General features: G+C 35.6%; 4 protein-coding genes across 8 annotated transcripts in view; 2 read left to right on the plus strand and 2 right to left on the minus strand.

Annotated features, from left to right (window-relative positions):
- The window catches only part of LOC116172759 (alpha-2 adrenergic receptor-like), a 150,370-nt gene that overhangs the window by 77,019 nt on the left and 45,585 nt on the right, over window positions 1–27,766 (minus strand). The gene's annotated exons all lie outside the window — the stretch shown is intronic.
- Window positions 17,408–18,620, plus strand: LOC116170871 (ubiquinone biosynthesis O-methyltransferase, mitochondrial-like). Of its 2 annotated transcripts, none has more exons than XM_031487413.1 (4): window positions 17,408–17,515; window positions 17,562–17,771; window positions 17,816–18,232; window positions 18,284–18,620. In XM_031487413.1, the coding sequence occupies exons 1-4, from the start codon at window positions 17,503–17,505 to the stop codon at window positions 18,394–18,396; spliced, it is 753 nt and encodes a 250-aa protein (XP_031343273.1). In that variant the 5' UTR covers window positions 17,408–17,502; the 3' UTR covers window positions 18,397–18,620. The 2 variants fall into 2 exon arrangements, with proteins under 2 accessions (XP_031343273.1, XP_031343274.1); XM_031487414.1 differs by having other exon boundaries at window positions 17,408–17,512.
- Window positions 18,977–23,673, plus strand: LOC116170869 (G2/M phase-specific E3 ubiquitin-protein ligase-like). Of its 4 annotated transcripts, none has more exons than XM_031487411.1 (5): window positions 18,977–20,298; window positions 21,213–21,961; window positions 22,010–22,832; window positions 22,891–23,151; window positions 23,204–23,673. In XM_031487411.1, the coding sequence occupies exons 3-5, from the start codon at window positions 22,352–22,354 to the stop codon at window positions 23,449–23,451; spliced, it is 990 nt and encodes a 329-aa protein (XP_031343271.1). In that variant the 5' UTR covers window positions 18,977–20,298; window positions 21,213–21,961; window positions 22,010–22,351; the 3' UTR covers window positions 23,452–23,673. The 4 variants fall into 4 exon arrangements, with proteins under 4 accessions (XP_031343271.1, XP_031343272.1, XP_031343269.1 ...); XM_031487412.1 differs by having other exon boundaries at window positions 22,026–22,832; XM_031487409.1 differs by having other exon boundaries at window positions 21,213–22,832.
- LOC116170868 lies at window positions 23,635–27,402 on the minus strand. Its single transcript, XM_031487408.1, has 2 exons — window positions 26,391–27,402; window positions 23,635–23,968 (listed from the first exon to the last, which is right to left on the minus strand). The coding sequence occupies exons 1-2, from the start codon at window positions 27,210–27,212 to the stop codon at window positions 23,639–23,641; spliced, it is 1,152 nt and encodes a 383-aa protein (XP_031343268.1). The 5' UTR covers window positions 27,213–27,402; the 3' UTR covers window positions 23,635–23,638.

Genomic DNA, 27,766 nt, shown 5'->3' on the forward strand with positions numbered 1-27,766 from the left:
TCTTTTCTGAGCCTGAACTCAAAACGCGAGTATGTGTACCTTCAGTACAATAAAATAATGAACTAAGGCAGGGGAATCTTTTAATTGCAACGTGTCTATTTTGAATCCAGAAAATAAAAATCATTCTTTTCGAAAGGATAAAAAGACATTAATTCCCAAAACTATGTTTTGAAGTTAATTTTCAGGAATAAGAATGGAGAAATTTTCAGTAAGTATGTAACCATAAAAAAATGTTTTGGACTAGCTGTAGGTCACTTAATTAATTATTGTTTCTAAAGAACTTTCGATTATATTGCCAGTCACCTAGTATCAATTAACTATTAACGCTAAACAACGAAACTAATACTTTGTTTCTATTGACTGTTAAAGGTATAACGGTCATTAGTTTGCCGCAAGAATGTTAACAGAAGATATTTGCATTAAAGAGAATTTATAAAATGAGCTTAACGTATTTGTATAATAGGGAAACGTGTTAAAAAGTGAAATTACATGGGTATACTTATAAATAATTACGTTTTAATTACTTTCTTTTCTTACAAAGTGAGGGTAGGTAAGTAGCAGAGGAGGTGATTTTTATGAATTTTACCAATCAAAAATTCATTTATTATTAAACAATTATCTTTTTCTTACGAATAAGCCTAAATCGATTCACTTTCACTGTGGTAAGTTTAGAATAATTCTGAATGGAATCAATTTTATGGACGAAAGTCTAAAAGGTGTCCACAAGGACTCATTTTTATGGGAGAAGATGCTCTACCAGGACTCCCATATGAGCGACAAGGAAGTTGATTACTCCATTATCAGATTATTGGGAAATAAATCCTAGGGAATAAAAAAATGAGTTCTAAAGCTGACACTAACTACTGACATAGTCAATAATACGCCACCTCATGCTTTGTACTCACAGGAATCTTGTGATCATAAATGAAACCATGAAATCACCGCAGATACTTGATTACCTACCTATTATTCTAAATCATAATGAAACTGATGATAAACGATGTGACATTACGTTTATTTTGATAAATATACGGCGGTCATTAGTGAGATACTTGAACGAAATGATTGAGAAGGGCGTTGAAAGTACGACATAAAAAATTTACTAAAGTGAATTTCTGAACTTCTGCAATCCAAAAAAGAAAAGAATATCGTCGATCTACCCAATCGATTGAAACTTATTGCTTTCTAGGCCTGACCTAGTTGTTTATAGAAAACATACGACCGCGACGACGAGAAGAGAGCACGCTACAGAGAGCCCGAAAGGTCTCATAGCAAATCTGAAAAACAAGAAATTCAATTCAGTATCACTGGACGTATTATTCTGTAACCTGTTGTTGGCAGCTATAATACACTCCCGTTTGTGGAACAAGTCAAGCAGGAGTAATTGAAATGGAAATTGGCATTGTTTAAGTTCTTGTTTTTAGTTTTTGGATAGGAAATGTAATTTAGAATTGTTTGAACACCATCCTGGATGCCACAAGGTCACTAGGGAAATTTCGGCTTTCAGTGCTTGTAGAATCGTATTTGTAATATCAGCAAGTCGCAAGCAGGGCTGATCTCCCATTCGCATTTTATTAAAGAGAGAATGTCGACATTGCCTGGCTATATAGTATCAATTAACTTCGGCTAAATATATTATCAGCGTTATTATCTGCCACGCCAATTTACTATTACATTCCAACAAAGCAACAGATTCTAAACTGTGTCGGGTTCGACAATTTGGGGAGTCCTTTCCATGCTTGCGCGTGCATTTACTTGTATTAGAATTCGGAGAAAAGGCATAGTTAGGGATGGTGGCGCCATGATGTTTCCTAACAGCACGCCCTTATATTACCATATCCCCTAAGGATTCCTTTGATAAACACCAAACTTTCACAACGTTTCAAAGTTAGAAGAAAAAACCTGAAGTATCTGTAACAGTTTTATAAAAGTTTACTTTATGTTGAGAGATAAAACCTTAACAAATGTATCTTTGTGTTATATCAACCGAAGTTTGTCTTCTTACAACGCAATCGATTAAAAGAAAAAAAAAACGAATACTATATATGAAATGGATATAGAAACGATAAAGTTCTCTGCTGTGTGCAAAATGCCTTAAAACTACACAATCAACGACTTGCGTACAATTAAACCTTTAAACCTTTTGTTCCCAATTTGCCTGGATTACCAAACATCACTTAAAAGTTACGAAACAAAGAGCATCGACGACCCGTACCCATACAACATAATATCCGAATTATACCGCTGTCAAAAACAAGCTACTTAATCTTAATTCTCAAATTGAGCTACTTTCATGAGATTCGTCATATGTAAATTCTCCAGAGTTTTACTGCCGGCAATCAATATTTTATGTATAAGCTTAAAATGTATACGTTTTCTTTTCGACGCCAAGTGTTCACCATCGACTTTTAAGTGCATGAAAGTGTACTGTTTTTTTTATTATTATTGTTATTTTATTGACTACTTGACTTCTAGTAGGCTGATTGATTTGCCAATTTTAGATTGAAGGAGTTAATCAAGCAACTTATGAGTGTAAGTTTCACTCTTTTGAATGAGGTGAGGGTTTGTATTCTGATAATGTATGAAATACAAGGCTCAACGTTGAGTGTTAACCCGTAGTGCTCCTACTGAAGGGTTCTAGATGACTCAGCATGACCACAGGTATTTTAGTATACTGGTATAGTGGGTGGGGGATCTGTACGTCCAGTTATTCTCTATTTGCACAGGTTGATTGTTGAGTAGGCAAGGCAGATATACTAAACAATTTTGGAGAGCTACCTCAAGGTAAGAAAACAAATCAGTCGTTTTCATTTCTTCCATGCATCATGACAACACCATTGCCGATGTGATACAACCTTTGTAGAAAAATAGAAACGAACTACTGAACGTAATTGAAATTGAATTTTTGATGCACCCTGTATAAGTAAATATTTAAAAATAATTATGTTAAATTCTTTAAGTTGGCTAACTTGGCTAACTCCCAAATCCCAACAAGACAAATACCTTTCAATCATCGACGTATACATAGAAGTGGACTGTGCGACGCGCTTGCCAATGCTGAGCGCGAATACTGCAGGTGAGCGCGAGAGACAAGAGCTCTCTCTATCGCGCTTCTGTTGGTCGCGTACAATCGATATCTGCTGTGACAGTGCGACCAACACAATCGTGATGGTAAGAGCGCTTTCCTCTTAGTTTTCTCCTTTCGCTCACGCGCAGTCCATGTCGAAGGTTCCAATTAACAAATAACAAACATCGTGCACAAGCAAGTTTCTATGAAACTCTCAAATTTGATTTATTAATACTTCAAATTTACGTACAGTGCTATTCATTGAGAAGTAGACAGGGATTTCCTATGTCTACGTTTAAATGACAAAAATCCTTGTGAAAGACGCCTGATTTTATGCAACCGAAATAATATGCGGACGCATTTTGTATTGTCATTCTAGATTTTATTAAAAATGACAGTAAATTCTATGGTTTTAGGTTATGATGAAGAGTTATTAAATTCGGTCGTTAATTCCCGCAAGTTGCTTGGGATTATTTTCCACCAACATTAAAACATTCAGTTCCATATCCTCCGTTAAAATTGAGGGGTGTTTACGGTGGATCGCATTTCAATAACCACTAATTTTAAAATGATTTTTAATAATATTATCAATGTAGACTCTGCTCTTGATCAATTTTGTTTAATTTTTTGTGAAAACGTTCCTTTTAAATCTTAGTATAATATAGCAGCAGTCAATTTTTAGAAAAGAGAAAAGTTAAAAATTTTTTGAAATAAATCGTAAAATAAGACAAAAGTGAGGGCAATACTAAACATTTTTTTGGAATTGTGAGAAATTTAGATCTCAATTTACTAAAGTATTTTTTTTGTATACTTCAAAACACCACTGACCACAAAATTAATGTCGCAAGATTAAAAAAATACTTCAAAAACTGCAGAATTATAGGTCTCATTGTATAATTGGTGGTTACATGTCTGCATCTATACGCAATTTTTTATTTCACGGAGGAGAGTTTGTACAATATGCTCTTCTACCTATTGATCTACTGGAAGAAGACAAAAATAAATTATCAAGACTACAGGAGAATTCATTCCTGAAAGTCATCCATCCATCTATCTAAACTATGGGCCTTTGATGAAAAAAGTGCATTTTGGTTTTTAATATATAGGTAGTATGCGATGGTGGCGACAGCAAGACGAATTTGGGGAAGCGTAGGCGAAGATCCAAGAGTGTGTGCGAGTGCGTTGGTTCCCTTTTAAAGAGCAGCGGGAACAGAAATAGATAGGAATGAGGGTTCGCGGTAGGTGGAAAATAGACGCGTGTCGTAAATTTTGTGGCGGTTCCATTTTCAAGCTCGCACGGCATATGAGCATGGAAAAGGAAAGAGACGCGCAACAGTCGCCATAGCTTGCAGGTCGTCCTCTAAGATTGAGATTACGAAAATTATACCGCGAATTTAGTGAAAAAAGACAAAATTGCGGTGTAAGTTCGTGAAGAGGAATTAACATTTATCATCGCGGAGGTATAGTATCTGTTTGTGTTAGTAGAGCTTTGGGAAAGAATGGCATCCCGCTAATTCTTCGAATAGCATCTGGTTTCGTATCGGGAAATATTTAACCAAAAAACTTCAATTGCGGTAAATTAAACCCTTTGGTTACTGTAAGAACAAAGAAAATTGAGACTGTTTGGGTTAAAGGATTGATATAGACAGTTGCAGTATTAGTTAGAATAAAATATCCGTATAAACAAAATCGCGGTACTTTCTCCGAAACAACGCATATATTTATAAACCTAGATCGGCATCGCAAGTACGAACGAGTCTATTGATATCATTGAGCTATACTACACTGGAACGCGCACTGGCGGACTCCTGTCATAGCAACGTAGCGCGCGAGGGTCGTATCTGTCCTTGACCTAGTGGAATGCTGAGATTGCTGGACGCGCGGGTTTTAAACTGCTTAATCTGGGACGAACTACATATCCATTTGTCAACAGATGTTGGGTTTTTTTTCCCCCGTAAATATAGAAGCTACACATACTAACGCACGCTAGCCTTATCCTAGGAGAATTTTCCACTACAAAGGGAATCTTTGGAGATCGACGGCAGTTCTTGTATGAAGAGGTGTATGTGACTTTTGCATTTTGTTGTAAAATATTTAACAAAAAAAAAATGCGCTATTGTTTGCGTTTTATCCGTCAGAGCCCAGTGTGAGTGACTACAGTCATTGATTATATACTACGAACTATAATCAATGCTACAGTTCATACATATGTAGCTTGTGGCATAACTACATTTATAAGTGTAAACTCGGTTTTTCAGACAAACGTAATCCAATATCTGAAACGCATTAACATGAAAATAAATAACAGAACCAAAAAAGAATCTTAACCGCCAGAAGGTGTTTTATTTCATACGATTTTAGTTGGACATAAATAATTAACAAAGTTAAAACACGTGTTCCATGCCTGTTGCAGCCCAAAACCACTCCATTTTTAATTTTCACTTTGTTTATCTTCATTGCGTGTAAAGGAAGTGGAAACGATATCAAATATAAAACAAAGATTGAGTATGATAGAGATACCCTAATGTTTCACAGATATAACCTAATAATTTATGAACTCAAACAAAGCCCTCATTTTGGTCGATATTTTATGAATAAATTTGAGCAAGGGTGATTTGCACGCGAACATTTCGTTGTGTATGTTCTTTATTCACACCTAAATTAATGAGTTTCGTTATTTGCTTGAGAAGCTTTAGTCACAGTATTGCCATAGGAGAGTGCTTTATGTTACAACTTCGGTATTTGAAATGTAACCAATTTCATATTATTTCTTTCGTTTTATTTTTCTCCAATGCTTCGGTGACTTCTTATTTGCCCATTTTATCCACGACTCCTATCTACCTCCTTTAGCTAATCCGCTTAAAGTCGGAGCTGAACTGCTTTATTATGACCCACCGGCAGAAAAGTGCAGTGTGGGGGAACCACAAATGTATACCATTTCTAAATTGTAATACACCGGTACTCATCGATGTTTAATTTCCAAATACATTTGAGTTTTCCTTTTCAAAGTAGGAGAGTGTAACGGTAGCTCTAAATTTGCCATTAAATTTTTTTCCAAATTTCGTTATGGACTTCTAAGCGTAGAGCATTGCGTATCAGGTTGTCGAAATTTCGGGGGTTGTTTTTCGATGGGTGTTACGTGTAGTGGAATTTTCATAATAACATTTTTAACCCGTGTTGAAAAAGAAGCTTGTCCAGCCTGCGTATTTCTGTTCAAGAGAGCATTGTTTTTATGGGATCCGGATGCCGAGGCGACACAATAGCGAGAATTTAGCTTATATTCAGTCGTTCTATTAGATGTATGGCTTAGTTATTACATGTGATATTGGAAAGGGAGTCCTTTGGTAGTAGATTTGGGGGAGATTTTGGGATTCAGGTAATCGAGGTGTAGTCTGAAAACTTCTAGTTTTTAATTAATTTGCGTTTAAACTTTAAGCGAAGATAAATGGAACTGTGAGAGAACTTTGGAGGAGGATAAAACCCTAAAAAAATATGTATCAAGAAAAATGTTGAGTCAAAATTTGTACATGCCTCACACTAATTACTTGCGAACACAAATCCGCAAAGCGCATTCAGTGGAGCACAGCCACAAACACATTAGAAAAAAAGAAACCACTTCAAAAAATATGGTGATAGCCAAAACCATTAAGCCCTTATTCAGGTAGACAGTATGTCAAGTAAAAAGTAATGGTGTAAGATAAATAATTTGCATGTAATCAAGATGAAGGCAAAATCTTCACTGAAGGGTACAGTACAGCGAACGCGTATGCAAAAAAAGAAAATAAGATCACGACCTCTAGCGGTGAAAGTAAAAAAGTTTCAAAATCCACTCGTGGGTGTTGCCGCATAACACAATGTAATAGCCCTACTATTACCGTCTCACGTCTCTGATTGATAAAAAATAAATCTACATAAATAAACCGATTATATTGAAAAAAATAAAATAAATCCAAATTCCACTGCACTCACAATTGATTTCCTTTTTTATATTAAATCTTAATTACTCAATTACTTACATCTATCCTGAATCTGAATAATATTTAAATTTACTTAATATAACACTTAATTAAATACCTACAGCGATGAATATTCTTCTAACTTCTAACTTATATTTATCCTATCTATATAAAACCATTCGGCAAAAACAATTATAAAATGACAAAATAAAAATTTTATATGAATAAATTTCTAGGTAAATAACTTTTCATAAAAATAACTTACAATTTAGACAGTAGTATTCTTCCCCTTTTTAGATGGTGGGTATTGTAGTGGAGCATGATTTAGATTATTCTCAATCTTCGCCTATTAAATCCAATCGCGTAATCCCAATTGAACAACAATTTCTTAGCGCGCTTTTCGTACTTTAGGTATAATTTCTGAACGGAAGTCTTTCAATCGCACGTTAAACTAAACTGCAGTTACTCAATGATTAATATTTTCCGAACAATTCACTATTCCAGAACGACCAACTTGTTCTTGGTTAAAAAATACGATTTTTTAATTAATACGCGCAACAAATTTTATTTGGTTTGGGCCTTTTTACTTAAATGGCCCGTTTCCGCGATGACACTCGCCCGTGCGAATATCTACGAAAAAACTTTATAAGTGGTGGCCGCGTTTTCCGCGGCGGTACCACGCTCCGCGTGAATATCTACGCAAAAAGCTCCCAAATTTCTGATCATTTTGGTTTTTATATCGCGAGTAAACCAACGCCCGTAATTAACGCTCCCATCAAGTTTCCGGAAATAAACAAACTCATAATTTTTTAGCCTCGCTGTTTTATTACATATTTTTCTTAGAATCTATTGCGTCTTTTAACCGGTGACCTTTTTTAAATCACGTACTAATCGTTAACTCGCCCAAAATAGGAAGTCCAAAACCAATAACTCATCTTATATTTCACGATATTTGAAACTTAATTACATCGAAAGAAGAAAAGAAAAAAAAAATGTTTGTTAATTTTAATGAACATTACAACTTCACAGAAATCTGAATCATCGATACGCATTTCTACCCGAATATAATTTTGAAATCCACAAAACCTGCAAAATTTAACAAGCTTCCGTTACAACAACTGTAAATGATGAGTAACGGGAAAATGTAGGCCATAGAAGCTATCAATTAGCGAAAACACGAAGTCTCTCGGTGGCCCAGAGGCCGAAATGTGGATGAAACACACAGACAGACGACAAAAAGTGCCCAAAGAGTCTGACCTACTAGAGCATCTCCAGTAGTTCTCACTAAAGATTAACCGGGCACCCTCTAGAGAATCTACGAGCTTTTTTGCAGAAGCTGTTCAAAGCTCTTCAGAAAGGTTGCAGAGGTCAGGTTTTCTCTGGAAGGTTGTCATATGTAATTTTCAAAGATTGTCAAAGATTTTTTACAAACTCTTCGAGTATATTAACAAGTATCATTTTCAAAGTTTTATTGAAATTTTTTAATGGCACGCGAAACTGTTTTTTGGTCCTTAAAAATTATCAAAAAAAAGTTTACGAGTTAGTAGTTTTAAGAATATTTAAGGATCAAAAAACAATTTAGGGTGCCATTAAAAAACTATTGCGAAATTTTACATAAAAGCCTTACCAATTCAAATTTATGAAACAAACACCTTATTACATCGACAAGCAAGTAATACAATACAACTAATCTACATCCAAAATAAAGGATACATTTACTAGAATCATTCTTACTTGCCGGGAAAACCAAGCCAGAAGAGGGAGCTAGTAGCGTAGCTTGCGTTTTTCTCTTTTAATAAAATGCTTAAAAGCGGAAACAATAACATGCTAGGTATTGCTCATTCGGATGTAAAACCGACACGAGCCACAAGCCCTCAAGGGTTCACGCACGTCGGGTTGCATTTTCAAAAATGATGACTTGATGAAGTTTTGAGCAATCTGCATACATTTTTAACAGTGATAGTTGTTGCATATTATTAGTCAAAGCATAGTTCTTATTTAAGCAAGTCATGAAAGGTTGTCGCACTTGCATCAAAAAAGATAATTTATTTGTAAAGGGACACACATTTGTTATAAATTTAGCAGGAACTAAAATAATTCAAAAACCATTAGTATGTGATGACATCATATTTAGAGAAAATGTAACGTAGATCTAAAAAAAATTAAGACAGTTTACTGTTTAGAGTATTACAATTAAGCTGACCAAGTGGCAATATATTAATTGAAATAGGACCATCTAATATAACCCTTATGTGCAAACTTTTAAATATCTGCTGGCCTTAAGGCTCCTCTGTAGTCAATCCGCCATATTGGAAAAATAGCTAAACTTTCTTATGAAATGCTGCTTTTGTAGTTGAAGTCTAACAAATTCTCGATAGTGGATATTCTTTGCAATGATGAAAAGAACGGAGGTACTTAAAAAAAGTTGAAATATCGGTCTTAGTTTTTTAGGAAGATCGTTGAATAGAAAATTCGTTTTTCGTAAATAACAGCCGTTGTAATGGGAGTAGAAAAACCTACAGCACCAATTTGGAAATCCGACAGTATTTTTTACGGCGGTACTTAAAGATATTATTTCCATCTATTATGATAAGGCATATATTTTAAAAAATAAGTTTCGCGATTTTCAGAAAAGAGCGCAACGTTAACATAAAGGTAGGCAACTCAAATTGCACTTAAAACCCCTAAGGCGATATCTCATTACTTGCAAGGGAAAACAAAAGAAACTACCTGGCATTATCCTGGCACATTGTTACCTCGTTCCTAATGACATGGATTAGATAAGCTACTATATAATTAGCTAATGTTTATTTTTATTTTTATAGAAATACTTTTTTATTTCTAAAACATTTTTCATTCTATCTAGATTCTTCAAGAAATTTGTTAAGGAAGATATCAAATAGTAGCCCCATTTTTTAGCTCAACCCAAGCGGAATACGACCACTTATGTGTTTTAGATACATAGTGAGACGATTATACCAATAATTTGGTGGCTTCTTGTGGCAATTCAGGTGTGGTGTAAAAATGTGACTCCTTTTTGTTTTTTTAACATTTTGTACCATGAAACTGCTTATCTACGTGCATAAAAACATTTAAAAAAAATGTGGTAGGGCAGGACAAACGCATGACCTCGACATAAGGAGAAAGCACAATACCACAATTCCACAAAATACATCAGAAGTTTCAATTAGCATCAATTCAAAAGTAAAGTTTGTGAAGTTAGCAAGACACCACCAAAATGAATATCCGTATCAAAACAAGCGGCATAATTCGTTGGTTTTCCCGGTTATTAGTGGCAGATATAAAAAATTCTCGCACTTTTAACAAATTTCGGACTATTTACTTTTTCCGTTTGAGTACCTACCTATGCCTTTTGATAGAGTCTCGCAATTTTAATTAAGGATTTAAAAAACCGAATTATGATACCGCACAAACGATGCCAATATCGATACTTACAGACCAAAAGGTGTAAATTCGATTGCTTGATGTCCATGTGATATCTCATGCTTTTTGGTGCCGAATATGGTTCTACCCATAAAAATGGAAGATAGGTTGCAATGACAATATGTATAGACACGTGTTATTGTGTTAGTTACATTACAACCAGCAGTTTTGTCTGTTCGTAAAAAACCTTCATGGGCCGTGCATAAATAAAACGAATACGCTAACTGTACAATTATTTTTTGAAAAGATAAGAACTTTTTTTTTAATAAGTAAATAATAACCTATTAATTATAAAAATGTCTAAATCAAAGTTGATCAGTAAAATTGATTAAAACAAATAACAGGAAATAATAATAAGGTGTAATTAACTAATAATCTATTGGGAAATGTTAGCAAACATTGCGAATTTTCTCCACTAATTACCTTAGAATCAAGTAATTTACAGAAGATCTCATTATAGACAAATGGAGTAAAAGGAACAGGTATTTGTGTAGCTTTATTCAAATATTGACTACACCTTTTCAATAAACTTGTTTACATAATTAGTCCTTGATCATTATACCTGGTCTATTGTGTTTAGGTAACAATAAATGAAGAAAATATGCAAAACTGAAAAAGATAGAAATATACCGTTTTCGCACTCCACGAATATACGTAGAAATGTGTATTGTTGGTGGTCTAACCAATTGCAATAACATTGAAATGCAAACTGACTACAGAGGAGCCTTAAATTTCACATAAAATAATGAACCTAGGTCGTCATTGGACACTCTGTACAGACATTATTCTAAGAGAGAGTTTCTTTCGGGATCTAATTTTCCTTGGGGCGGGGTTCTTGGGAGGCGAACATTCAGACAGGGAGACATTCTCCTTGAGGGCGTAAATTATTGGTATTCGTGCGGAATTTCACAATATTTGAGACAAATTTTTAATCGCGAGATTCCTTCGTTGCATTTCAATGTTGTAACGCCTTATAATTAAATGTCCATTTTAAATCATTTTCAGGTGGAGATTACTTCCCCTTAACTGTTCAAATTCCTGAGCTGGATTAAATCAGTGCCTTTCAAGGGTTGGGATAAATACGTATGTATTTGATTTCTTACTTCCACTATAGCAATGTTGAGCATTTATTATTTTCTCTTATACAAGCAACTGCAACAACAAAGCTTCAGCTGGAACACACCGAAAGCGCTCCAAATAAATCAGCAAAAATGTACATTTAACTGTGGAACAAGTAAAAAGGGGACATAGTATTTTGGACACGGAAACCATATCAATCTATGACTCCTTTTTTCGAAATCACATTTTATGAAAACGACGCCGTATGAAATATTATGAGCGACATATTCAGGTAATGATCGTCGCAGTAAAACACTTTATAACGTTAGGGCGTGTTCCTCCCTTCGAACGACCACTTTATACGATATCCTAGCGAATTTTAGTAGTTCATCAAGTCCAGGCTTAATTTTAGCATTAATTAACATTCACATTTTAATACCTACATGAATAATACCATTGTCATAAGACATCTGCATTAATATTTTAGAAATAGGGTTATTAGATTGAAATGACTTCCTCTTTGTAAAGCAATAAAAATAAAGTGTATTGCTCGTGTCCTTTTTTTCCGCCGTATAATAAATCACCGACAGCATTAAGTAAAAAAATTGGTCGTTGTTGTTGTTTTTGTGGATAGATTTTGATGTTGTCAAAAAAGATTAACAATGCTGTATCCTATGTGCCGTCGAGCCATCGATTCGGTTTGATCATTTATCATGGGTTCTCACGTTTCAAATATATGGCGAAAACGTGAGAATTGGCCCCTATGCTATAGCATCGATGCCGAGATGCAATAAATTAACCCTTCGAATATCATTAAAGTGTTCCAAGATTAGAGCCGATCGGTAAACGTTACAACTCGCTAATCACAATTGCCGGCAAACGCTTTTATACCGCCGTAGTATTTTTCCCATTGCTATATTACCCTCGGGAAGAACAAGAGGCCAACCGCTTGAACAATTTTTTTTTCTTTCTTTTAGTATAGTAGTAAAAATCGTTCACATTCTAATTTAAAGCAAAACTGTTGTCTATTAATTTTAGTTAAGGGTGGCTTTGAATTAATTTTTTTATGCAACCATTTGCAATATGATTGTTTACATGTTAAGCTTGCTAAAAAATGTATTTGAATAGGTAGGCGACCTTATGTAGGATCTTGTACTATAAGTGTAAAGAAACTCTCGACGTTTCCCAAATGATGTTGTTTGGTGATTTATTTCAAATGCTTGTCCGTACAGATGGCCGATCACTTCAAACTTTCTTGTATGCAGCGTTTATGTTCGGGAAACTGTAAATTTCCTTGACTGAAATAATTAACTTATCTAAAATGGTGTCCGTTTACCACTACTCGTTGGTTTTTACAGAAAAGCATCTTGTGTTATTGCAAAATTTTACTTCTCTGATGCTTCTTACATTTTTTTGGAAGTTCACGCTTTCACGCTTTCTAAAACAATAAAATTCGCCTTTATTGTTGTTGAAAACGTAATCGCAATCGGCAAATTAGACAACTGTGGGTAATTAAATATATCCGCTTTCAACCGTCAATTCAATAGCCAAGACCGAATCGGAGATGTACGCACTGAATAAACACAGGGTTGACAATTACGTCTGAATAGCATTGAATGTATTTCCGCAGCCACAATGCGCAACTTAACACCACCGGAATCTGTAAACTTACAATTTCGTAACTAATCAGGTTAAGAAAAACCCCTTCGATACATTCATCATAAATTGTTCGGTTTAAGGTATTCAAATCTATTTGATACATTCCGTCGTGAAAGTGCGAGGTAAACATTCTCCCAATTCAAGAGATCCACAACAATTTCTATTATTCCAGCTAAAGTAGAGAACGCTACAACATTATTGTTTGTTTGAAACCGCAAAATTTCAACCTCCTGTCTAATATCAATATCGGTCTGATTTAACAAAATTTTAGTAATAGCTCGGTGACCGCTTTTAGTAAAAGGTTTTTATTACAAATTTCACTAACTAGGATAGTTCTGTTACTTGTAGAAAAAGTGACTAATGGTCTAGCGGGAAACCAGAAGTACTTTATAAAAATTGAAATGAGTAGTAAAAATAGGTAATACATTTAAATTACAGATTACTTTATCCTTCAAGGAAATGATTAATAGCTTTTAAGTGTGCCGTTTTAAAACTCAAACCGATAATTCTTAGTTTTTAGCCGGTTCTTTTGTCACGAACACCTTATTTGCAAACGTAACTTACCCTGAATCAGACCGTAAATGTAAGGTGGTACAATTTTAACCTAGAAGGAAGGTGGGAGAAAAAAGCTCTTGGTTCACCACAAACGAAATTAAACGTCTTAATAACACAAATTGTGAAAAATCACCCCGCATTAAACTCAATCCAACATACTTAACTTTTGTGCAACTAAAGCTAGAATTTAAAATGTAGGCTGCGGGAATAACGTGTTTCGGCGATGTCATCCGTTAAAACTGGAGAGGACACAAATTAAAACAAATTCGTGAATAGGGCTTCGAAACCCAAAGTTGATATCTTACAAATCTTAGGACTTTTACATTTATTAGCTATGTAGTTCATTCATCATCAACAATCTAGACCTTATCTTTGGTTTCTGTATGTCGTACTGTAATTTGGTGCTTTACCGCCATTTACTCCATGTGCAACATCTGTAATCACGTAGCATACTATGTAACGACTTATTTTTCACGGTACTTTTACTTGTCGGAGAACCCCTGTATCATCCAAAGCGTTTTATAGGGGGCGTCCCTTGCTGGTTTATTATATTCGCGCTTTCGATGAGGTGAATTGCAATCGTTTTAGTTAGACGCTTACCTATTTTTGGCGATTCATTCCGTTTGGTGTAACATCGACGCATGGTTGAATTCGAATGACAATTATCTCGTTTATGAGGCTCTTTTTACGCAATTTCCCACGTGGTGAGTAGACTGCCATTTCGATTATCGGCGTTATCTTTTGAGCATTCTGCCAGTTGACGGTTGGACCGCCGTCACCGAGCTCTTTGCTGTAATCGTCTTATTTTCGGATTAACCCTTTCCTTAATTAACTAGAGGTTTGTAGGAGGTTGTGATATACCTACAAAATGTTACATGTGGCTTTTTGAAGAGCGACTTTTTATGTTACGATTCCATCTAAGGTCGAGTTTCAAATCAAGTTACGAACAGCAATCAAACTTATAGCAACCATTCAAAACGTATCGACCTTGACACCTGGAATTAGGTCACGCCTAAAAACCATAATAGTTCAACGAATTATGTATTTGCTCTTGCCTCACAAATCAATGTAATGGTAAGTACCCTGTCGTAACGTTTATCGGTACTTGATCCACTTTGCTCTTGTTAATTTTTTATGCACGTATTCGATATTGAATCGTAGAATACAAGTAGTGATCATATTAGGCATTAATTACTTAATCACTGAGCTTCTCCTTTCTCTTTTCGTCACTGTAGATGATGTTTGCATCGTCTTCGGCTTCACATTTACCCCCAGGTAAGATTGGTTTCTTTCTTATGATAGTACCAGTGTGTTCCCAATCGAAACAATTATTGGACGTTGTCATATTGTGGTGGGAGATGCTTATGTATTCTGCACAGTAATTTTTATGCGATCATTTTTGAATTGAGGGGTTTTGTACCAAATTTTAATCAATAAGTTTTGATATCCGGCATTATTTTTGTATTAGTGGGGAAATAGTGGCCAATAACGATTCAATTTTGAAGTGATTTTACTTGCCATTAAAAAGAAATATACCAGTATTGGTTTGGTTAAGTTTGATAGTTACTTTTCTTGCATTTCCTAGTTTTTATTCAAGGAGAGTTAAGTTTTAAACTGGGTGGCGCTCAACCAATGGTAAGTTATAAAGAAAGATTATTTGCTCAAAACGAATCAACCGCCGTGTAGATCGCAAGGGTTTAAATTTTACAGCCCTGAGCTGGCTGGTCGTTTATGCGGCGGGCTTGAGTTAAAGAAACGCTAGCCTAACCCACTGTCATAACTAAAACAGTATCATTGACCTTTATTACAGTCACCCAATATAAAGTATCCTCTATCTATAGTTTTTTCACCCTTTCTTTTTAGAATCGATTTGGAGTACTTCAGTAATTAGATAATTGTTGCCTGATAAGCCTTTTTGCTAGTAAAAACATTAAAGAAGATCAAATCTAAAAAAATACAATTTGAAATTCAAGAAAGGCCTTCTAAGAGCGTGTGATCTCCTATCGCTTGAAAATGAAGAGATTTGTATTGCCTAAGAATTTGGGGCGACCTTGAGCATGGCGACAAATAGGCGAATATTATATTGGTATAAAGTCTGAAGGTTGAATTTTTCTTTGTAGCAGATGCCGGAAATGTACGAAGAGAAATAAAAATTCAAAGTTTCAATTTTGATTTGTTTAAGCTAGCTGAACAGGTGCTTTGTGGGTAGTGTAGTTGACCGCACACTATTGCACACAGCAATGTCTGCAGAACTCTTCATGTAATTTAATTGCAATTTTCCTTCCAGAAATGGTTCTTGGAAGCCCCGGAAATCGCATAGTCCTCCCCAAAAGTGATTTTGTAAGTTTTCCGAAGAAATTGAGGGAAGTTCACTAGATATTTGTCAGTAATCTTTCTAGTGATTACTTTTCGAAATCTTCGCAGAGTCACGAAGATCACGAATTGTTGTAGAAACGTTATCGGGTCTTAGAAATCCCGTATACCTTAGAAACTTTGAAAACGTTTTTTTGGAAATATGTGTAGGTATAATAGGTACAAATTACGCAGTTTTCCGCATAATTTAATTAGAAATTTAATTAGAAACAGGGAAACTTTGCATATGTGTATGTCAACTACTAGGAGCCCGTAACAAAATATCGAAAATCAACATTTGTGCATGCTGTGATTTTAATTTTTTTGGCAAATTTCATTAACCGTTGGATATACGAAAGATTGTTTCAAAAGTTCAAGAATGTTTTAAAAACGTAAATTAATAATATCAAAACTTAGCGACTCTCCTCGAATAGTAAGAAATTCACCTGGCAGTCATCTTAGAAATGTTCTTGAAAACATCTTATTCTCATTAGAACACTCTTTGCGTCATAGCAAATTTCTTTTGAAGGTTTGTTGCAAAACTCTTAGAAGATTACCAGGAACGATCTTCTCGTGTTTAGCAATCTTTTAGTAGAAACTTTTTGTGTAAACATTTTTAGAGGTCTAAATCTTCTTATAAACCATCTCTAAAATCGCCCTAGGAATTTTAAAAAGCCTTTTTGAAAAGTAGTTGCTGTTCTCACATTTTCGTAGGAAAAGTCATTATAGATTATAGATAGATAGATGTCAATCGTGGGGATCTCGGAAACCATAGAAGATGCTCCAATAAGAGAAAAGTTGCACCATTCAAGAGTAATTAAAATGCTGTATAGAAAACCCAAAAATTCCCATTACTTATTTTTTCTGATGTTATTTGAACAGATACAACAAAATAAAAAACATTTCCCAATTCCACTATTTGAGCTCTACAAGACAGCGTTGAGAGATTTTTCAAACAACGTTTTATTTCGAAGAAATCATCAGTAACTTTATTTTTTTATATGGCCCGATACAAAAGTATATACTGTATTAAGCATCCTTTTTTATTACGGTGGCACACAAAAAATACAAAAGTTGGAAGCTGTTGGTTTCAACAGGATTGTGCAGCCGAAAATGGAAATTTATGCACCACTCTTAAGCGTTTGGAATTGCTCCAGATAGCGAAATATCAAAAACGATTACCTACAAAAAATAATGAGCGGTCAACTTTGCCATTTGAACCTAGACACAACAAAACATTTCAATCTTTAATGCACTGGGTACCAGATATGCAAATTCTTATCTACAATAATTATGATATATGTCACAACCCGGCATAATCTTAGTATTACGCGTACTTTGTACATCAATTGATTAATGTACGAGCTGTAGTAAATCTTATACTTTTATAACGAGAAGTTTGCCTAGGAGATGGGGGAATGTGGTAAATCGAAGAGTTTAATCAAATAATAACTAATCTCCATTTCAAGGTAAATCTCCAACAGTCATCCCCCAGCAGATGCAATGTTTCACGAAACGAAGCGCGACGTGGTGGGATAAAAACTCCGCGACCGGTGTTCTCCATAAATATGGCGAGGTTATGTTTGATCAGATGAAGAAAGTTCTCCAGGAGAAATGGTTCATTTCCGACGCAAGTGTAGCTCTCAAGAATTTCAAGTTGCTGGATGCAGGATGCGGAGGTAGCGTACTGGCAAAGACCTATACACTCAGTGAACAATTTCAGGTGGAATTCTATCAGAGCAATTTGCCAGAACGGGTTGTACTGTTGTTGGTATTGACGTTAACGAGTCTCTGATTAACGTCGCCAAGCAGCATCAAGCTCTCGATTCGTCGCTGGTAAACTTGTCGTACAGTTGGGAGACGATCGAGGATCACGCTGCAAGAAACCCTGGCAAATACGACGTTGTCGTGTTGAACTTCGTACTCTCACATGCAAGGCATCGTGAAACATTGGTCAGGAGTTGCATTCAAGCACTTAGGCCTGGAGGAATCTTTTTCGTCACTGCCGCCAATAAAACAATCGCTGGATGGTTACGAATCGTGCTGCTTGAACAGATAATACATGGAATTTTGCCCAAAAATTCGCACAGTTGGAAGTTGCTGTATTCGCTTAGCAAACTCAGAAGAGTCCTGGCGCAGAGTAAGCAATTGTTAGGGAAGTTTGTGGGGTACCTACAGCCATTATTTACAGATGCGTGTGTAGTAAAGGAGTATAGGGGACTAATGTTCTGTCGAGACACCTCATTGCTTAAATGGGTCGATGACACAGCAGGGTTTTACTTTGTTTATGCAATTAAAGAATGAATTCCACCGAGATATAGACCAATTAGCTTATACTCCTCCTGATACGATTTATTAAAAAATTACCATTCCAATAAATTAATTACGCTTTAAATAGTGTGTGGCAGTACATTACTTTATTTATTATTTTGTAGATTTTGCTTATGGACAAGTGCAGTCGAAAACGAGACGCATACTGTTAACAGTTTCTTTATTTTCTCAAGTAAATATAAATTATTATTGGTTGATTTCCACCGTATTTTTGATTGGGGACCACTGCTATTGCAATTGATTCAGTTAACGAGCTCCGATTGGTGCATCATTTTTATACTCCATTTCTTCATATTTTACATCTAAATTAATAACATTTATACCTAATTTCACTAACGATCATTAAAAATATTAGAATGGGAAACATCGTACCTCATAATCAAAGTTGTATATTTTTAATCATTGATTATCAGTACAACCAATGTGATTAATCGAAGTAGTAGCATTCATCGTGGTTTTTGGGTTAAGTACTTGTTTTCTAAATAACCCTCGGAGAGTTTCAGATCTCGTTTTGGGTTTCAAATACTAGTTTTCTTTTGTTCAATTAATTCCGTTTGCAACTAGTGGGTAATTCCTCTCCCAGGGATTGTACCAACGCTAATTATTTTTAAATGTTGAAAGTAATTAATGAGTATTTAACTTCTGATGCATAATGGAATTAATTTTGGTGGTGTAATGTGAGTGTGCCTTCTCCTTCAGGAATTGCAACAGTCGATCGTGAATCTGAATACAAGTATTTTGGCCCCTCAAGCCATCGTGATTTCAAGAACCGAGTGGATTTTTATAGTGAATTGGTGAATGCGTCGGAACAGAGCTCTCCTTTTGTGCTGAATATTATTTTATTAAACCTTGCCTTTACTTCACCCTTTCCGGTTCCAGATAATTGTCACCAAGGAGCTGACATCTGTCTTTGATCAAGGCGTTATACATACTCGGTAGTTCTATGTGCCTCTCCATAGTACTTGGGGTGGGCTCCCCTATAAGCCCAATGTAGTGCAGGTGACAGTTGACCATCCAGTGCACCGTGAAGACCCAGATGGTCTTCCCAATCTAGCCTTTATTTAGTTTAGAAGCCTAAAAGACTCAAATTTCCCGAGAAGGGGACGCTGAACTCTTTGACCCCAGTTTCTCGATATCACTGAGACTGGAATTGACCTTTTCACCCAGTTTAAATCTTGGTCTTGTTTTTTTTGTAGGGCAGACTAAGGACCCGACGAAAAAACACGCTCTTCGAGTCAACTCCTTGCTCTCTATTCCACAGTGTACTTGAACCCAGATCAAGCTTCCCTATTAAACCCACGTAGTCTTATCTCTTCGTTCTTCACATGTACTCAAGGAACGTAGCCGATCGGAGCAATTCGGATGACAGCGTCCTCAGCACCGCCTGCAGGTGTCCATCTATTTTAGAAATATGAAGACGATAATTGTGAAATTTTGTTCCATGTTAATTTTCGCCGTCGGTCAGATCTTGGTCGATGACCATAATATACCATACCCGTTCCCCTCCCGTTAGGAACTCTTATGTATACCAAACGTCCCATTACAACACAGTCCTGACAGTAAAGCACTTCTTTATAGACTGCCCAAAATTACGAAAGCGTAGAGCTGCCATGCCAATATTGGAAAATATTTTCAGGAAAACTTACACTTTTTCTGTAAATTTACAATTTTTCTGTCAATTTCTACCTTAATAGCCTTGCGAGTAGTTACAGCCAGCCAAACTGTGTTCTACGCCGGTTCAGTTGCACTTGCAGACGACTAGTTCACAGAAGTCTTCATTGTGTTGTGCATCTTTTCGACATGGATGAATTTGTGGACTTTCTGCGTGGTAGGGGAATTCCCGATTTAACCGTTCAACAATTCTTAGACGAAAATGTAAGTTCTATCGCTTTCACTTCTAATACTATTAGACAATAAATTATTGTTACATATTCATAAAAAAGGACCACAATTCGTGAGCCACATAGATACGTGCATTTAGCAATGGCGCACCCAAAGCTAGTACCAAAGAGTATATACCTAATTTTCGTGCGTTGTATTCTTTTTTTAGTGCACTTTCACTTTAAAAAAAATAAAAAGTGCACTTTTGCGCTCTGGAGGTTTGTCTGTCTGTATGTCTGTCTGTCTGTCTGTCTATCTGAGTTACAAAGGCTCCGGAACTACACCACTACAGACATAGTATTGTTGCCATTCGATCAGAAATGAAAAATTATTTGTTGTTTAATTGTATTCTCGTGAAGGCATGAAATTCCATAAGGGCTATTAAAATCGAAAAAACAAATTTGAAAGTGCACTCTTCGCCTCTTGCCCACACTATTTTTTTTTCTTTGTCAGCCCGTATTTATAATGAACTTTGCATTGGAATTAAACGCAGCGTTTGCAAGTGTATGAAAGGTTCACTGGTGAGTAAAAGCGTTTCAAAAGCTATGCAAAACGAATTATTAATTACAAATGTTGTAAATGTATGATCTCCAGTTTCATTGCGCTGGACGCCGACATTAGATATCTCGAATCAGCAAATTGTTGTTCATTACTAGATACGTGTTTAATTGACAAATTAGCGTCTGATCAAGCAGTAAATATACATTATCCCTCAAAATTATTCCGTGGCCGGGGGGGGGGGGGGGGGCAGTTCTTGTTGTCATTCTGGGTTTTTTGTCGAGCGGCTATTCTTGATGAAAAATGGTCCAACGTAGCTTATCCACAAGCTGAAATTTTAAACGTCGAGTTGTGAACACCTTTATTTAAGCAACAGGATTCTTTTATTATGTAGTTTTATTTATCCGTAGATTGATCCGCCGACCATTATGGTTATGTCTGATGATACTTTGAAGATATTGTTACCAAAATTAGGCGATAGGGTTGCCATTAAAGCATACTGCAAAAAAGAGTTGGCACCCAAAAAGCAGAGCTTAATTGATCGACTAAAATTGAAAATGTCAACGCCGGCGGGCAATATCACCGCACACAAAGGAAATTCCCATAAAAAAGTAAAAACAACGAGACTGATTGAAGTGGGTTGGGTTTGTTCAATGGACTGAGAAACCTACACCCAGGTACGTAAGCTGCAAGGTGGTGGCACCCGGCAAATTGAAATTGAAAAGTCTGCAACGGTAGAAACTGTACGTCAACGTGCCTTGGAGCTTTTTTTCCCTGTTGGCAAATCCACCAAAGGGTATCTAACAGATTTTGAAACAAAAATGGTGGATTTTTCGCTGCAACAATTAGATGATCAACTAACTATCGAGGAGTATTTTTCTCGCACCGCTTTGACAAAGTTAAGGTTTTATTTGGCTTCTAAATTTATCAAAAAGGCATCTCCTCCGGCTAAACGGACTAGGATACGCAGGACTGCTTTATCAATTACCGGAAATGGAATTTTGTCAGATGATGAGAATTCATCAGATCAGATTAATGATGTATCTAGATCGCTTCCGAATGAGGTAGATGCCGAATTCATCTGCAATCGGACAATAAATGAAGACTTTACACCGTTTCTGGGCTTAGGGACAAATGATGACTATGCCGTGGATCTAATGTATTTTTCACATTATTTTGTTATTATTGTATCTTCTCATTTTTTCAGTGCCCCGCAACCACAGTTAGGAGCAAAGAGGATAACAGTACGGACCTAAGCGTAAACAGTAATGACTGGAATAATTATCCTTACTGGCATCAATCATATGAAGTTGTAACGCAAACAGTAACATCCGAACAACAAATTCCTAAAGAAGATCTAACTTTATTAGTAAACTCAATCCTTGACTGTTGTGAGACTCAGCCGTTACCAAACATCACCAATACACACATTTGTGAACCTCAAACGATTTCTTCACTTTTGAAGCACTTACAAAAAAACATCAACACGCAGAAAACATCACAGTTCAACATATACAGAGAAGATGTGTTTGGATGTTGCGTCCGAGCAATGAGAAGAACCGGATTTGATCCATTTAGTAAAATTTCAGTCAAGTTTAGTGATGCTGAGGGTACAAGCGAAGGTGCAGTTGATGAAGGAGGTCCTTGCAGAGAAATGTTCAGATTATCTCTGAACTGGCTGAAAGACAGCGGTATGTTCTGTGGTGCCCATAAGAAAAATTTGAATCTTTGTGGGAATGCTTTGCACAAAAACATGTATTTCGAAGCGGGTCGATTAATTGCTTTATCCCTGATTCATGGAGGGCCGGGCCTCATTTTTTTTTCTGAGACACTATTCTCGCTATTATGCGACCAAATTGCAGTCCCAACACTTGATGATATCGATCGAGATGTAAGAGAAACGACTATGCAATTTCAAAATGCCAACGAGTTAGAAGAACTACGAACAATAATAGGAAATAGCGATGTTTTTTCTCTGTCGGGATTCCCAATTATTGGTCAAGCAGAAGAGCAAGAAAAAATTGTCCAAGGTATACAATATGTATATTTAATACTAGAGATAATACCAATAATAATAATTACTTTTAGGGACGCTACGATTTTTTGCTGTGGACAGAATAAGAGAACCACTGCGGCAATTAATTGCAGGGTTGAATACATGCGGTCTATATGACAAGCTTGTGCAATATCCCAGTATATTCAAAGACATATTTTGTTCTGAAATCACACTATCTTCAAAAGTAATTGAAGAACTATTCCTGATTGTCTATACCGAACCTGGAACTAACACCCGTAGTAAAGAAAATCGTGTGATTTCTTATTTTAGGGATTATGTATTGGATTTGGAATGTATGTGGTATAACAAAATGTATTATTTTTTCTTTAATATGTAGGTTTTTAGGCGACCCGACAAATATTGTCACTCTTCCCGATCTTTTAGTCTTTGCAACAGGGTCTGATTGCCTTCCGCCTTTAGGATTTCCTTTAAGGCCAGAGATCATGTTTTTGCATGAAAAGAATTCGCGATTTCCGATAGCAAATACTTGCAGTCTTCAATTAAAACTGCCAGTGGTACATACCAGTTATGAGGACTTCAAAACCGATATGGATTTTGCCATGGGTAATGCTAAAGAATTCGGGTTCGCGTAATAAGTACTTGTTTTATTTTACGTTAATCTTATTGAATTTGGATAATATAATATTTGTTTTGTTAAAGTTTATGTATAAAGAGTACTCTATTTTGTTATACAGTTACCGTTAAACTACCAATATTCGTAACTTTTATGTAACTATTTAATATCAAATACAACTTTTTATGCACATTTTCATTTTCATTTTATACTAGAATAACATTGAAAAACTTCTGTCTCAAATTTTTGTATAATTCTATAGCTGCTTCTACGTTGTTGGTCTTGACCCATCCTTCCTCCTCCATAATTATCGCAGCTAACTGGTACACGTCATAATCTGAAGTGTTTCTAGGCTTGGGTATTGTTTCCAACCAAAGATCTCTCATCTCTGTGCTTACAGGATGTAAGTAGTCGATGGACATGAAATCTTGAGGTCTATTATACATCATGAATGGTCGTCCATAAGGTGCAATGCTATTTCTAGAACGCGTTATTCTAAGTGTATTCCATTCCAGGGCAACCAAATCAAGTTCCTCCTAGACAGAAAAGTATGAGATTTATTGTGGTTTGTGGTGTGGTTGGTTCTCTCTGTGGTTTCCTCGATCTGATCTTTGACAGTCGCTGATTAGCATTACAAAATCATTAGATCTATCAGCTTTGTCACATGTAAAGTGGAAACCACAAAGTGAATGAATTATAGCAATTGGCGAAAGTGTTTTAAAATATTTCATAAAAACTATTCTTTATACAAATTTTGACCCCACTTTTCGAGTAATAATAAAAAGTCTCTTAGTTGTATTTACGTATTTGAAGCCCAATTGAGTATTTTTGTCTAAGGGCAACTATACAGGGTGTTTTTTTGGGAGCTTTAGTTAAAAGTTTCTGGGAAAGTAAAATAGGTAGGTTTTTGAAAATTTGTACTTAGGAGTTACTCTGAAGGCTGAATCGATGTAAAATATTTTCAAAATGGCCGCACTTCCGGAAACACCGGAAGTAGATAGTAACTTCGTTATTTTAAATGGCAACCCCTATTTTTTATTGCATTTTTCGATTCTATGTGAAATTTCAGTTCTTTTGATTCCCATATGTCGATATCTGCCATTTATGGTTTTTAAGTTATTTTGACTTTAAGAAAAAAAATGGCGGATGCAGATGGTACTTTGATAATTGATTACTTGAAAACGGTTGTAGTCATGGCAACCTATTTTTATCAGTGCATAGAGAATGAATAGGGCTTTCTTTTAGTGCACTTAAAAAAAAGTTAAGTTGCGTACTACCGCCCCTATGAATATCCAAATTTATGAAACTTCAAAGACTAAAAACTCAGTTTTTTTTAATGGAATGACCATGTTCTTACTATTCCATGAGATAGAGAATCGAAATTGGCATATTTTGACAATACATGTTCCTATAGCTATCTTTAACAGTTTCTGACTTATTCCCATTTTATTGAATTGACACTATTTTTTTCGGATTTTCTTTTTAGTAGTCGGCTATGATTTTATAACAATCGAATTTTAAACAAATCTAGTGACACTAATCCATCACCCACTGTTATAGGTTAACATAAGTTTTTCAAAAATCGAAAAATGACTCGCAGTGGTTTCACCTATTTTGGAATTTAATTGTTATTTATGGTGAAATGGGCAGAATCGCGGCGCGTGCTTTCCTTACATTCATTTGAAAACTGGAACGAAATTGTATGAATTTTGGAAATTTTGTACCCCTAATGCACTACAAACCGTTGAAGCACAAGTGATACAAAGCTCTACAACAGAATATTTAAGAAAATGAATTGAATTGCAAATGCAAGATTAACATATTAAATTCAATGCAAAATATAAAAAACTTCGTTGAAACATTTTTGGTATGGAATTGTTGCTAGAACAGATATCACATTACCTCTCTTAATTTCCAGACTTGTTTAAGAAATTCAGTTGAACGACTCTGTTTAGATTTTTCAAAAATTTTCCGTCCTATATCCTTAATAAATGAAAAAATTAATGAATTATTTAGACTAGAACTAGAATCAATGGTATTAAAGAATCCATTCCTTGATTTGTTTAAAATTCGATTGTTATAAAATCATGGCCAACTACTAAAAAGAAAATGCGAAAAAAATGGCATCAATTCCGAGATCAATTCAATGGAATGGGAATAAATCAGAAACTGTTAAAGATAGCTATAGGAACATGTATAGTCAAAATATGCCAATTTCGATTCTCTATCTCATGCAATATTAAGAACATGGTCATTCCATTTAAAAAAACTGAGTTTATAGACTTTGAAGTTTCTTAAATTTGGATCTCCATAGGTGCGGTTGTATGCAACTTAACTTTGTTTTAAGTGCACTAAAAGAAAGCCCTATTCATTCTCTATTCACTGATAAAATTAGGTTGCCATGACTACAACCGTTTTCAAGTAATCAATTATCAAGGTACCATCTGCATCCGCCATTTTTTTTCTTAAAGTCAAAATAACTTAAAAACCATAAATGGCAGATATCGACATATGGGTATCAAAAGAACTGAAATTTCACGTAGAATCCAAAAATGCAATAAAAAATAGGGGTTGCCATTTAAAATAACGAAGTTACTATCTACTTCCGGTGTTTCCGGAAGTGCGGCAATTTTGAAAATATTTTACATCGATTCAGCCTTCAGAGTAACTCCTAAGTACAAATTTTCAAAAACCTACCTATTTTACTTTCCCAGAAACTTTTAACTAAAGCTCCCAAAAAAACACCCTGTATTGAATGCTATGTAAAATATTTCACAGAAATTATTCTTATACCTACACTGACCACACTGCACGCACTTAATGGTGCCAAGTCCTTTTGGATACTAGCAAACATTGATTCTCAGATCGGATTAAGCGAAACCCTCGACAGAACCTGATGTTATTACTACTATTACTTATTGAATAATTATTGTTTATCCGAACAAAAACAGTTATTACCTTTATAATGTCCAAGAAGCAAAATTGTATGAGTGATTTATCCAATAAACTTCCTGAAAATGAGCCCTCATCTTTCAAAGTATGAAAAACATTCATCCAAAATTGGGAGTGATGTTTCCGTAAGGTTGACCACCACGCTTCTATGCGTTGATTTGCATGACTAGTTCCATATAAAAATCCCGGAAGGTGTGATAGCGCATCCGGTCCATCCAGTTTTAGATTGGTCTGTATTCGTTCAATGATGACATTTTCAGTACCCAAATCGGCGCGCAAAGTCTGCGGACATCCACTTCTAGTTGTAACTGCTTGCATAAAATGATAAGCAATTACCGAGGGGTCGTTGGTATTTGGGCCAACTTCCAACCAAATAATATAACGAGAAAATCCGTCTATGCAGCCTGTTATACAAATTCCAAATGGTTTCAATTTGTCATAACAATCGGTATGCCAGAGAAAATTTGGCCCTTTATTGTAGTATTGTCTCCTTCGTAGCCGACGACGCTGACGTAGTGTAACTCCATCGGGATCCAAAGTGCGTAGCAGTTCTCTGACTGTATTTTGAGTTACAACAAATCCGTGCTGAAGGCACTTAAGGTGCATCCACCGGTAGCCGTGCAGCTGGCCGTGTGTCGATATTTGTGTTTCCAGAAATTCTACTAGAATATTAATGTCCGTGTAAATCTTTTTTCTAAATAAACGAAGTCGTCTTAGATGCCTTCGCAAATGACGTAAACTTAGAATGTAACCGTCTTCTAGAAGACATGCCAAGATTTCTTTGTGACTTAATCCTATTTGAAAGTAAGTTTTAATATAGTCGTCCATAATATTTGATGAATATCTGTACTTTGTCGGCACAATTTCAACCTTACCGGTCGTCTCTCACTACCGAATATCGAATACCTATACTTCCACTAATTCATCCATGCGGAAAAGATGCACAACACAATGAAGACTTCTGTGAACTAGTCGTCTGCAAGTGTAACTGACTCGGCGTAGAACACAGTTTGACTGACTGTAACTACTCGCAAAGCTATGAATGTAGACATTGACAGAAAAATTGTAAATTTACAGAAAAAGTGTAAATTTACAGAAAAAGTGTAAATTTACAGAAAAAGTGTAAATTTACAGAAAAATTGTAAATTGACAGAAAAAGTGTAAGTTTTCCTGAAAATATTTTCCAATATTGGCATGGCAGCTCTACGCTTTCGTACAATGGCCTATGGTTGTCGAGGCACTCAAACCAAATAAAAAAAATAGCATGGTTAGGTGCTGTCGTTTTCATAGACACAGCATTCTCATATGTTCTGCACGTCATTTTATATCATACTCCGCGGGTTTTAGAGGAGCTCAGAAGCAAAGTGTTTTGAAGAGAGCCA

The sequence above is a fragment of the Photinus pyralis genome, unplaced genomic scaffold, assembly GCF_008802855.1.
Source record: "Photinus pyralis isolate 1611_PpyrPB1 unplaced genomic scaffold, Ppyr1.3 Ppyr1.4_LG5, whole genome shotgun sequence".
In the NCBI taxonomy this organism is placed as follows: domain Eukaryota; kingdom Metazoa; phylum Arthropoda; class Insecta; order Coleoptera; family Lampyridae; genus Photinus; species Photinus pyralis.